This window comes from Bombina bombina, chromosome 2 (assembly GCF_027579735.1).
Source record: "Bombina bombina isolate aBomBom1 chromosome 2, aBomBom1.pri, whole genome shotgun sequence".
In the NCBI taxonomy this organism is placed as follows: domain Eukaryota; kingdom Metazoa; phylum Chordata; class Amphibia; order Anura; family Bombinatoridae; genus Bombina; species Bombina bombina.
The window spans coordinates 1,041,656,842-1,041,669,831 of NC_069500.1; the positions used below are offsets into that span (position 1 = coordinate 1,041,656,842).

At 37.4% G+C, this 12,990-nt stretch overlaps 1 protein-coding gene across 3 annotated transcripts in view; it reads left to right on the forward strand.

Moving 5' to 3' along the window:
* LOC128650021 (UPF0462 protein C4orf33 homolog) overlaps positions 1–12,916 on the forward strand; it is a 240,790-nt gene extending 227,874 nt beyond the window's left edge. For all 3 annotated transcript variants that reach the window (XM_053703663.1, XM_053703665.1, XM_053703664.1), the window contains exons 7-8: positions 162–367; positions 12,675–12,916. In XM_053703663.1, coding sequence (XP_053559638.1) covers positions 162–367; positions 12,675–12,771 — 303 coding nt within the window. In that variant the 3' untranslated portion in view covers positions 12,772–12,916. The remainder of the gene's footprint in view (positions 1–161; positions 368–12,674) is intronic.
* Positions 12,917–12,990: the final 74 nt, after the last annotated feature.

A 12,990-nucleotide genomic window follows, 5' to 3' on the forward strand; every position in this document is an offset into this window, starting at 1 on the left:
GCAGCGAGCATAAAAAAGCAGCGTTAGGACCTGTTAACGCTGCTTTTTCACCTTACTGCAAAATTCGTAATCTAGCCGATTGTTATTTACAATTTAGATAAATAGCATATATGAGTAAATATTGAATTTTTCCCTAACGTATTTATTTTGCTTTTTACTAGAAACAACTACAACTGGAATTTGAAGCTGATATCACATCACATTGGGGCAAGTGGCATGGGAGAGCTCTTATTCCTTGGAATTATTTTCCACCAGGTGTTGACAGGATGAATTTATATGCTATTCATGGTTCTGGGATTGGTAGAGTCTACGAGGCCATGTATCCAATACCGCCAGAGGAAATTAGTGAAGGACAAGGCCCCAACTTGTAAGTATTTTTTTTTTTGTTATGTTTGCTCTGTCTGAACGCAAGAAACCACAAGTACACATTTTCTTAATTTTTATTTCCACCCATCCATCAAAGCAAAACCCTCTTCCTTCTTAAATGTAGAACACAAATAAATGATTTCATTCTCAAAAAAATAAAAATTGCACTGTCAGCATGCTGCACAAATACTGCAAGGTACGTATTACAGCACTACTCATATCCGACCAATGGCATTACAGCAGTATCTTGTTAACCTCCTTGCAATCAGATACATCGGAAGTGGCCTAAATTTGAGAAAAATCTGTTTGTGAAACTAAACTCACAGAAAAAAAAACTCACTGCAATGTCAATGTTCAAAAACAATTTCCCTTCTATACACATCCTTTCTTATACAATCTTGTTTTCTAGCCTCACATTTTCATAAACCTTACATATATATATAGAAATATATATATCAGTAGATAGAGGCATATTCTATTTACAGGAAAGTTCTACTCTGTGAAAAACATTACTGGGCTAAAAAGAAGCTACACCCAGGTAGTAAATCACCATAGAACAGGCTAACAATCACTGATATTACAAGTTGACCGCTAAACCCGGTGCGTAAATAACGCTAAAAATTTAGCGGTACCGCACTTTCCATAGCACTGCCATTACAAGTTACAGAAAAACCTACTTGTGTTGTGCGTTAGGGTGCGTTAAACTTCATACCGCACAAAAGCCAAGGCCTAACTTGATGTGCTCATGCACGTTTTCTCCCATAGACATCAATGGAGAAAAAGTGTTAAAGAAAAAACTAACACCTGCGATTGCAGAATGGCGATCTCTATAACGCATTCCCCATTGATGTCTATGGGGACAAGAAGATTATGTAAAAAGACCCTAACATAAACCCTGAGTCTAAATGTCCCTAATCCGTCGCCCCCGGACATCGCCGACACTAAATAAACCTATCAACCCCTAAACCACCACCCCCGACATCGCCAGCACTAAATAAACCTATTAACCCCTAAACAGCCGACCTCCCACATCACAACTACTGTAATAAACCTATTAACCCCTAAACCGCCGCCCCCCCACATCGCAAATTCTAAACTAAACCTAATACCCCCTAACTTTAAATTAAAGTTACAATATTCTAACTACCTTAAAATAAATAAAAACTGTGAAATAAAAAAAACTAATCTTAAACTATAAATTAACCTTACATTACTATTTTAAAAAACTAAAATAAACGGAAAAAAACCTATGTTACAAAATTAAAAACACTACGAAAAAATAAAAAAATCTAACATTTAAAAAAAAACACAAACATTACGAAAAATAAAAAAACAAAATTATCCAAAATAATAAAAATTAAACCTAATCTAATACCCCTATAAAACCAAAAAAGCAACCCCAAAATAAAAATACCCTCTAATCTAACAATAGATTAGGATGACGACGACAACGACATCCAGCGTGGAGCCTCCTCCTCATGCGATCTCCGCCGCACACTGAAGATTGAATGCAAGGTACCCCTTTTATATTTGAGGTACCTTGCATTCCTATTGGCTGAAATATTCAATTCAGCCAATAGGATGAGAGCTGCTTAAATCCTATTGGCTGATTTGAATTAATTTTTATTATTTTGGATAATTTCGTTTATTATTTTTTTAATCTTAGGTTTATTTTTTTTCTGGAATTTTAGTTTTTTTTTTGGAATGTTAGATTTTTTTTTTCTTAGTGTTAGGATTTTTTTATTTTGTAACTTAGGTATATTTTTTGTTTATTTTAGTTTTTTAAAATAGTAATGCCATGTTAATTTATAGTTTAAACTTAGGTTTTTTTTTATTTCACAGGTAAGTTTTTATTTATTTTAAGGTAGTTAATTTAATTTAAAGTGAGGGGGTGTTAGGTTTAGGGGTTAATAATTTAATTGAGTGTGTAGCGATGTGGGGGACCGGCGGTTTAGGGGTTAATAGGTTTATTATAGTAGTTTCGATGTGGGTGTCAGCAGTTTAGGGGTTAATAGGTTTATTTAGTGTTGGCGATGTGGGGGGTCAGCGGTTTAGGGGTTAATACTTTATTTTAGTGTTGGCTATGTGGGTATTTGCGATGCAGAGGGATGGGGGTTTAGGGGTTAATAATGTAGTTTATGGGTGTCAGTGTACTCTGTAACATTTTTGTTATGAGTTTTGTGAAACTTTTTGTTTTGCAAAATCCATAACTACTTGGCCCCGGATCCCAGAATGGATCTTGGCGGTATAAGCTATAGCGCTAGCGTAATAGCCAGACCGCACAACCTGTAATGCAGGCGCAATGAAAATTGCACACTCAAAAGCCATTTTTGATTGCGGAATGGAGAGTTGCGGTACAGGCTAAAACGCTTGCGGTAATTTTTCAGTGGTATAGCTGTACCACAAAATTTGTAATTTTGACCAATGTTATTGAGCTGATTGTTCATTCCTGTGAGTGTGCTTCTCACTGTGTATATTCTGCTTACTTCATTCCTGTTGTTAGCATTTGGACTTTAATTTTACCCCTCTTGGAAAACTTCCTGTGGCCAATAAAAACATAATATAGAGCAGCCAATTGATTTAATATTGATAAAGCCTGCCTATTGTGTTTGAATGTAATTTGTTTCACTTCAACAGTATCAATTCATCACATGCTTGCAATTAACAATTTCATATAATTTGGCTTAAATGTATCATTATTTTTTTTTAAAATGTCAAAACACTTAATTGCAATAATAATCAAGTATTCTGATTATCATATTTTATTTGTGTACAAGTTTCATAAAAAAATATTAACAGCCAAAGTATTCAAACAGGCGAAATGGGTTTTCATGAAGGCAAAGCTGTTAATATAGAAAAGTACAAAAATATTAAAATACCACTGCTGAATTCTTTCAATGCAAAATATTTGTGAGGCTCATGCTGGTCAAAATCATAGATTTCTAATGATTTGGTTTTGACTTAGACAAAAAAAGCAAAACTGCACTCAAAATTTTTAATGGATTTTAATAAAACCCATAGAATGAGTGAATCCAAATCATTATTTTGGGTAGATTACAAAATCTGTTAATGTATGGAGTGTTCCCTTTCCTATACCTGTATTTTCCCTACACTAAAATCAAATATCAGAATAGAATTATGAAATAAATGTTTGGGGTTTTATGTCCCATTAAACATGATGCTGTTAGTTAGTTAGTACTTTGTGAGTCCCTTGTATCAGCAGGAACATACTTTTCCTATAAATTTGCCAACTTATGAGAGATAAGATAAGCAGTATCAAGAGACTTTTTGAAGGGATCTAATGTTCTGATGTAAGAATTTACACTTTAAACAAAGAAGGATCTTATGTTAAAAACCATTCACGTCTAAAAATTAATATATATATATATATATCTCAATAATCAGCCTTGTGCAAACGAAATCTATATACAATCTTCTGTATAGCTATATGACCCTTCAAGAACAGACAACAATACTTCCTTCATAATAATCAATCACACGTTTATTAAAGAAAGATAAATAACAAGATTACTTGTTATTGTTTACAAGGTTAAAACACAGAAAACAATTTAACAGAGAAATAGTAAATAAAATTATATTACCCTGTTTGCTTCAACTGTGGGAGGCCTTAAGTCATGGAGTGTAACTTGATGTTTTCCCTTCAGTGGCACTCTGACTACTATTATCTCTCATGCCTCTTAAATACCCTTTAAGATTGCTGACAATATACTTTTGGTCTCTCATCATCCCCTTCTATCCATATATGATCTCAGCCCTTAGCATGTGTAACTTATCACCTCAGCATTACATCATGCCTAGTGTTAAAATAGTAAGAAGGACACACTAACCTCTCTTTAACAATAAGGACACCATTTTTATACTCACTAAAATCTTACACTGAAGCTACAAAACCATGCACACTTTCCAAAAATAATTACAGTTTAATTGTTTGAAAGTGTTTATTTTCATCTCCCAGGAAACATCTATAAAAAATGTAAAGAAAAAGTCAATTGTTAACCCCCCCCCTCCACAAAAAACAATTAAAAGTGTCAACGTATTCATTTGTGTATGAGAGTAGGGAGCCTTGAAGCATAACTTGGCTTCCAGGAATAGCGCTGATTAAATGCTTTGTTGTAGTAACTCTGAACATCCTCTAGTCTGTGTCTGTGCTTCTAATCAGGCGATAATGGAGATGATCTTCTGCTTCCAACATCTTTATTTTTAATATACATGGGAATAAACATCCCTGGGACAATAAAGCTTTCTGAATTGTATTGTGTTTTGGACTTGCTGCATAAATCCTAAGAAAAAATATATCTGTTTAAATGTATTACTGTTTTCAGGTTCTCAGCATCCTTACCTATAAATGGTATGAGCTGGGCTTCAGTTCTGTTTTCATCTGTTTAGAGAAGTCAGAGGGTTGGCATTATAAAAGGGCCATTAAAGTGAAAAAATGTCATGCTCTAATTCATAATAGTATACAACTGTATCCCTACTGACCCTGCAACTTTATGTGGTTAATCGCCCAAATGGGGTTAAACACATGGTTAAAGTACAGCTCAGCAGCTGCAGAGAAATGGTAGTCACACAGTTGGGTTTCAAATTATTTCAAAATATTTTAACATCCAAAGCGTGAGGATCTTGTTGACAATATGGATCAAGTTTAGCAGTCAACTAGAGATAGTTTAAACAGCTTTATTAAAATACAGCATCTACACATATCACCAACATTTATCTGTGATACTTAGAAACAGTTATTGATGAAGATTGTAGAAGATACTAGAAACAGGACAGGTATGATGACGAGGTGATGAAAAGAGCAATTAAGGTTGACCAGTGATGGTTAACTGGAACACAAACAGTAGTGACCAACAGGAACCCAGACAGTAATGATCAGTGGAATATAGACAATAATGACAAACAAGAATGCTTACACAAAGGGTCATGAGAAATAATGGAAAAAGAAATGCCAGCAAAGGTCATAGTGCAGAAATGGTCTCTAGGGACCCTATCCGATATGCAGCGTTGCCCGCAAAAGCCGGCGACCCCGTTTTTTGTGCGGGTTTGGTATCACATATACGGCGTAGCATACAACTTACGCCCGTATATTTCACCCATCGCCCGCAATTTTTACTCCCATAGGCTAACATGGGACCGCGTCGTAAGTCGGTATCCAATATCCAGCGCAAGGCCTTACGTGGTGAAAATGGAGAAATCTTACTCCATTTTCACCTTGCCATAAAATGCAGCCGTAGCAGGCCTTGCGCTGAGTATGGGAGCACCGTAACTCCCTAAAATGCCTTCCAAAAAAAACCTAACGCATGTGCAATGTCTATCTACCTGTCAACCGCAATCCCCCACCGCAATAACTAATAAAGTGTATTAACCCCTAAACCGCTGCTCCCAGGGCCCACTGCCAACTACATTATATGTATTAACCCCTAAACCGCCGCTCCCGGACCCCGCCGCACCTAAATAAAGTGTTTAACCTCTGACCCCCCTACACCACCGCCACCTACATTAAATATATTAACCTCTAATCTGACCCCCCTACACAGCCGCCACCTACATTAAATATATTAACCTCTAATCTGACCCCCCTACACTGCCGCCACCTACGTTAAATATATTAACCTCTAATCTGACCCCCCTACACCGCCGCCACCTACATTAAATTTATTACCCCCTAAACCTAAGTCTAACCCTAACACCCCCCTAACTTAATTATTATTTAAATAAATCTAAATAATATTACTATTATTAACAAAATTATTCCTATTTAAAACTAAATACTTACCTATAAAATAAACCCTAACATAGCTACAATATAATTAATAATTACATGGTAGCTATTTTAGGATTTATTTTTATTTTACAGGCAACTTTGTATTTATTTTAACTAGGTACAATAGCTATTAAATAGTTCATAACTATTTAATAGCTACCTAGTTAAAATAATTACAAAATTACCTGTCAAATAAATCCTAACCTAAGTTACAATTACACCTAACACTACACTATCAATAAATAAATTAAATTAATTAACTACAATTAGCTAAAATAAAATACAATTAAATTAAATAAACTATATTACAAAAAAAAACAAACACTAAATTACAGAAAATAAAAAAAAATTACAAGAAGTTTAAACTAATTACACCTAATCTAAGCTTCTTAATAAAATAAAAAAGCCCCCCAAAATAATAAAATGCCCTACCTTATACTAAATTACAAATAGCCCTTAAAAGGGCTTTTTGCGGGGCATTGCCCAAAAGTAATCAGCTCTTTAATCTGTAAAAAAAAGACAATACCCCCCCAACATTACAACCCACTACCCACACACCCCTACTCTAAAACCCACCCAATCCCCCCTTAATAAAACCTAACATTACCCCATTGAAGATCACCCTACCTTGAGCCGTCTTCACCCAGCCGGGCACCAGTGGTCATCCGATCCGGCAGAAGTCTTCATCTGATGGGGCAGAAGAGGACATCCGGACCGGCAGAATTCTTCATCCTATCCGGGCAAAAGAGGACATCCGGACCGGCAGAAGGCTTCATCCTATCCGGGCAGAAGAGGACATCTGGACCGGCAGCCATCTTCATCCAAGCGGCACCTTCTATCTTCATCCATCCGACGAGGAGCGGCTACATCTTGAAGACCTCCGGCACGGAGCATCCTTCCTGGCCGACGGACTAACGACGAATGACGGTTTCTTTAAATGACGTCATCCAAGATGGCATCCCTCGAATTCCGATTGACTGACTTATTGAAGTTCCCCCATCTTCTATATTCAAGATATCCGACGCAGAGCATCCTCTTCTGGCGACGACTAAAGCTGAATGAAGGTACCTTTAAGTGACGTCATCCAAGATGGGGTCCCTTAGATTCCGATTGGCTGATAGAATTCCATCAGCCAATTGGAATTTAAGGGACCCCATCTTGGATGACGTCACTTAAAGGTACCTTCATTCAGATTTAGTCGTCGCCAGAAGAGAATGCTCCGCGTCGGATGTCTTGATGATGGACCCACTCCGTGCGGGATGGATGAAGATAGAAGATGCTGTCGGGATGAAGACTTCTGCACGTCTGGAGGACCACTTCTGACCAGCCTGGATGAAGACTTCTGCCCGTCTGGAGGACCACTTCGCTGGCTTGGATGAAGACGTCTCCCGGTAAGTCGATCTTCAGGGGGTTAGTGTTAGTTTTTTTTTATAGGTGTATTGGGTGGGTTTTATTTTTAGGTTAGGGTTTGGGTGGCAAAAGAGCTAACTGCCCTTTTTAAGGGCAATGCCCATCCAAATGCCCTTTTCAGGGCAATGGGGAGCTTAGGTTTTTTTAGATAGTATTTTATTTGGGGGGGTTGGTTGTATGGGTGGTGGGTTTTACTGTTGGGGGGGTTTATATTTTTTTTTTACAGGTAAAAGAGTTGATTATTTTGGGGCAATGCCCTGCAAAAGGCCCTTTTAAGGGCTATTGGTAGTTTAGTTTAGGCTAGGGTTTTTTTAATTTTGGGGGGGCTTTTTTATTTTAATAGGGCTATTAGATTGGGTGTAATTAGTTTAAATATCTGTAATTTGTTTAATATTTTCTGTAATTTAGTGTTTGTTTGTTTTTGTACTTTAGATAATTTAATTTAATTTAGGTAATTGTATTTAATTTAGTTAATTTATTTAATTATAGTGTAGTGTTAGGTGTTAGTGTAACTTAGGTTAGGTTTTATTTTACAGGTTAATTTATATTTATTTTAGCTAGGTAGTTATTAAATAGTTAATAACTATTTAATAACTATTCTACCTAGTTAAAATAAATACAAACTTGCCTGTAAAATAAAAATAAACCCTAAGATAGCTACAATGTAACTAGTAGTTATACAGGGAGTGCAGAATTATTAGGCAAGTTGTATTTTTGAGGATTAATTTTATTATTGAACAACAACCATGTTCTCAATGAACCCAAAAAACTCATTAATATCAAAGCTGAATAGTTTTGGAAGTAGTTTTTAGTTTGTTTTTAGATATAGCTATTTTAGGGGGATATCTGTGTGTGCAGGTAACTATTACTGTGCATAATTATTAGGCAACTTAACAAAAAACAAATATATACCCATTTCAATTATTTATTTTTACCAGTGAAACCAATATAACATCTCAACATTCACAAATATACATTTCTGACATTCAAAAACAAAACAAAAACAAATCAGTGACCAATATAGCCACCTTTCTTTGCAAGGACACTCAAAAGCCTGCCATCCATGGATTCTGTCAGTGTTTTGATCTGTTCACCATCAACATTGCGTGCAGCAGCAACCACAGCCTCCCAGACACTGTTCAGAGAGGTGTACTGTTTTCCCTCCTTGTAAATCTCACATTTGATGGGGTTCAGATCAGGTGAACAAGGAGGCCATGTCATTAGATTTTCTTCTTTTATACCCTTTCTTGCCAGCCACGCTGTGGAGTACTTGGACGCGTGTGATGGAGCATTGTCCTGCATGAAAATCATGTTTTTCTTGAAGGATGCAGACTTCTTCCTGTACCACTGCTTGAAGAAGGTGTCTTCCAGAAACTGGCAGTAGGACTGGGAGTTGAGCTTGACTCCATCCTCAACCCGAAAAGGCCCCACAAGCTCATCTTTGATGATACCAGCCCAAACCAGTACTTCACCTCCACCTTGCTGGCGTCTGAGTCGGACTGGAGCTCTCTGCCCTTTACAAATCCAGCCACGGGCCCATCCATCTGGCCCATCAAGACTCACTCTCATTTCATCAGTCCATAGAACCTTAGAAAAATCAGTCTTGAGATATTTCTTGGCCCAGTCTTGACGTTTCAGCTTGTGTGTCTTGTTCAGTGGTGGTCGTCTTTCAGCCTTTCTTACCTTGGCCATGTCTCTGAGTATTGCACACCTTGTGATTTTGGGCACTCCAGTGATGTTGCAGCTCTGAAATATGGCAAAACTGGTGGCAAGTGGCATCTTGGCAGCTGCAGGCTTGACTTTTCTCAGTTCATGGGCAGTTATTTTGCGCCTTGGTTTTTCCACACGCTTCTTGCGACCCTGTTGACTATTTTGAATGAAACGCTTGATTGTTCGATGATCACGCTTCAGAAGCTTTGCAATTTTAAGAGTGCTGCATCCCTCTGCAAGATATCTCACTATTTTTGACTTTTCTGAGCCTCTCAAGTCCTTCTTTTGACCCATTTTGCCAAAGGAAAGGAAGTTGCCTAATAATTATGCACACCTGATATAGGGTGTTGATGTCATTAGACCACACCCCTTCTCATTACAGAGATGCACATCACCTAATATGCTTAATTGGTAGTAGGCTTTCGAGCCTATACAGCTTGGAGTAAGACAACATGCATAAAGAGGATGATGTGGTCAAAATACTCATTTGCCTAATAATTCTGCACTCCCTGTATTGTAGCTAGCTTAGGGTTTATTTTATAGGTAAGTATTTAGTTTTAAATAGGAATTATTTAGTTAATGATAGGAATTTTTATTTAGATTTATTTAAATTATATTTAAGTTAGGGGGTGTTAGGTTTAGGGTTAGACTTAGGTTTAGGGGTTAATAAATATAATATAGTGGCAGCGACGTTGGGGGCGGCAGATTAGGGGTTAATAAATGTAGGTAGGTGGCGGCGATGTTAGGGACGGCATATTATGGGTTAATAATATTTAACTAATATTTGCGAGGCAGGAGTGCGGCGGTTTAGGGATTAATATGTTTATTATAGTGGCGGCGACATTGGGGGCGGCAGATTAGGGGTTAATAAATATAATGAAGGTGTCGGCAATGTTGGGGGCAGCAGATTAGGGGTTTATAACTATAATGTAGGTGGCAGCGGTGTCCGGAGCGGCAGATTAGGGGTTAATAGTATAATACAGGTGTCGACGATGTCGGGGGTGGCAGATTAGGGGTTAATAAGTGTAAGATTAGGGGTGTTTAGACTCATGTTAGGGTGTTAGGTGTAGACATAACTTTTATTTCCCTATAGAAATCAATGGGGCTACGTTAAGGAGTTTTACGCTGCTTTTTGCAGGTGTTAGAGTTTTCTTCAGCCAGCTCTCCCTGTTGATTCCTATGGGGAAATCGTTCACGAGCACGTTACACAAGCTCACTGCTGACTTAAACAGCGCTGGTATTGAAGTGAGATTTTGAGCTAAATTTTGCTCAACGCTCACTTTTTGTCTTTTAACGATGGGTTTCTGAAAACTCGTAATACCAGCGCTGTAGGTAAGTGAGCGGTGAGGGAAAACTGCTCATTAGCACCGAATAACCTCTAACGCAAAACTCGTAATCTAGGCGTATGCTTGTTTGTGTTTACACTGCTTGGGTTTTCATCTCAAATTGCTTGCCTTTAATTCCAATTGCTTGCTTTTTTAACCTTTTTAATCTCTATAATAGCCTATCCAAAATAGCCTCCTGAATATATGAGTGTGCTCTATGCAAAATTGTACGCTATTTTATCTAACCACTGTGTATACTAACTCACTGTGTATACTAACCAAAGTACTCTTTTTTCATTTACATGTTTTTATCTTATATTTTACTTGAATGCTTTTAAAAGGAATATTCTTTTAATCACTTTTACCTACTGGTATATTATAAATAAACCTTATACTTGCATTTTTGGATATATTTTTTAAAATTTAAACAAATAAATTCCCTATATAATCATCCACATAGCCTCAATAAAGAGGACCGCCCATTTTTGATTCAGCTTTAGTGTAAGATTTTTTTACCTTTAGCGCAGGAAGATTATTTCTTTCTATATATCTTGTCAATATTATCTTGGGGATTTTATTTAACTTTCTGTTTTCTTTTTGTGGTGGATCTTCCATTTTACAGCGCTTTTCTCACCTTTTTCACTAGTGTCCTGACTTAACAGTGCAGTCCAGCCCCGAAATACCAGGTAATCCCTCTTCAGGAAAGTTCTTCTCTGTGAAAGACACATGTTGAGCAAAAAGAGGCTATTTCTTTGGTGACTATCCATAGAACAAGCTATTATGCTATTTTTCGTTTCCACGTTGAGCACTTCTCTCTTTTTATTTATGCAAATTATGACATTTTGGGAAGTCTCCCTAAGTGTGATGCGGGAATCCAGAAGTGGATCCGTTGCTCAGTGTGCATAGAGGGATATAGCTGCACCTCACTGATGAGGCCCACAATAGGCCGAAACGTATGTCTGGGGTTTTGCTGTTTCTCTCATTCAGAGAGGGATTGCCTGGTATTTCAGGGCTGGACTGTACTGTGAAGTCAGGATCAGACTGATGTGCTACTGGAAAGTTCTCTGTGAAAGGCACATGTTGAGCAAAAAGAGGCTGCTTCTTGGGTGGTAACTAGCCATAGAACAAGCTATTATGCTATTGTTCGTTTCCAGGTTGAGGGCTTCTCTCTTTTTATATATGCAAATTATTACATTTTGGGAAGTCTGACTAAGTGAGATGCGGGAATCCAGATGTGGACCCGTTGCTAGAGGGATATGGCTGCATGTCACTGACGAGGCCCACAATAGGCTGAAACGTACATCTGGGGTTTGCTGTTTCTCTCGTTCAGAGAGGGATTGCCTGGTATTTCAGGGCTGGACTGTACTGTGAAGTCAGGATCAGACTGATATGCTTCAGGAAAGTTCTTCTCTGTGAAAGGCACATGTTGAGCAAAAAGATAATTTGACCCCTTAATGTATATGCATACACACACCATCTTAAGAGCAGAAACATAGTAAACTGATGAAAAGTATAGTACTTTATCAGATGTGATACACTATGTACACTTAGAAGACTCAAAGCACAAACTGATGAAAAGTATAGTACTTTATCAGATGTGGTACACTATGTACACTTAGAAGACTGAAAGTGCAAACTGATGAAAAGTGTAGTACTTCATCCAATGTGGTAAAAGGGAGACAAAAGGGCATATTTATCAAGCTCCTCTAAAGATCGCTGCTCCATAACTTGTCCCTTGTCACCATTTTAATTTCAATACCTTCCAACTCCATCCCCTGAGGGACAAACCAGACCAGGGCATAAAGATATTTTTGTTGCAGTCCATGTACGATACTACTTCTTTATGTTACTTTAATTTCTAGATTACCACTTTAAACCCCTCCCTGTGTCTACATCAAAGTATTATGACTAGAGTTTAGTAGAATACACATTTATGGATGTTGATGTCCTTGATGTGTGCTGTGCTCCTGTAAGCAGTCACTAGAGAAATTAAACATGACATCCACAATATGCGCAGGATGATCAGAATGTATATTGCTTTTTTTCCAAACCTAATTTGCATTTGTTTACATTTATAGCCATCGTCTGGAATATTTCAAAGCATTCAGCTTGAAATGGATTATGGGGGACGAGTGGGAACAACCGTCCTCCAGCCTCTGGGAATCAGCTCCTTGAAAGTCTTCTATCAAGTTTTTTTTTGAATCATCTGTGTTAAAAAGATTATCCCTGTTGGCATTTAGTACTTAACAAGCCTCTTATTCTTCCTCATGACTGAAACTTATATGATTATGCAAATTAATAAAATGAGCTTTCCACTCTGGCTCAGTTTGAAACATCTATTTTTAGTGTTCCGTTAATGTAATTGTTTTCCATCTCTGCTTTTTTACTTAGATT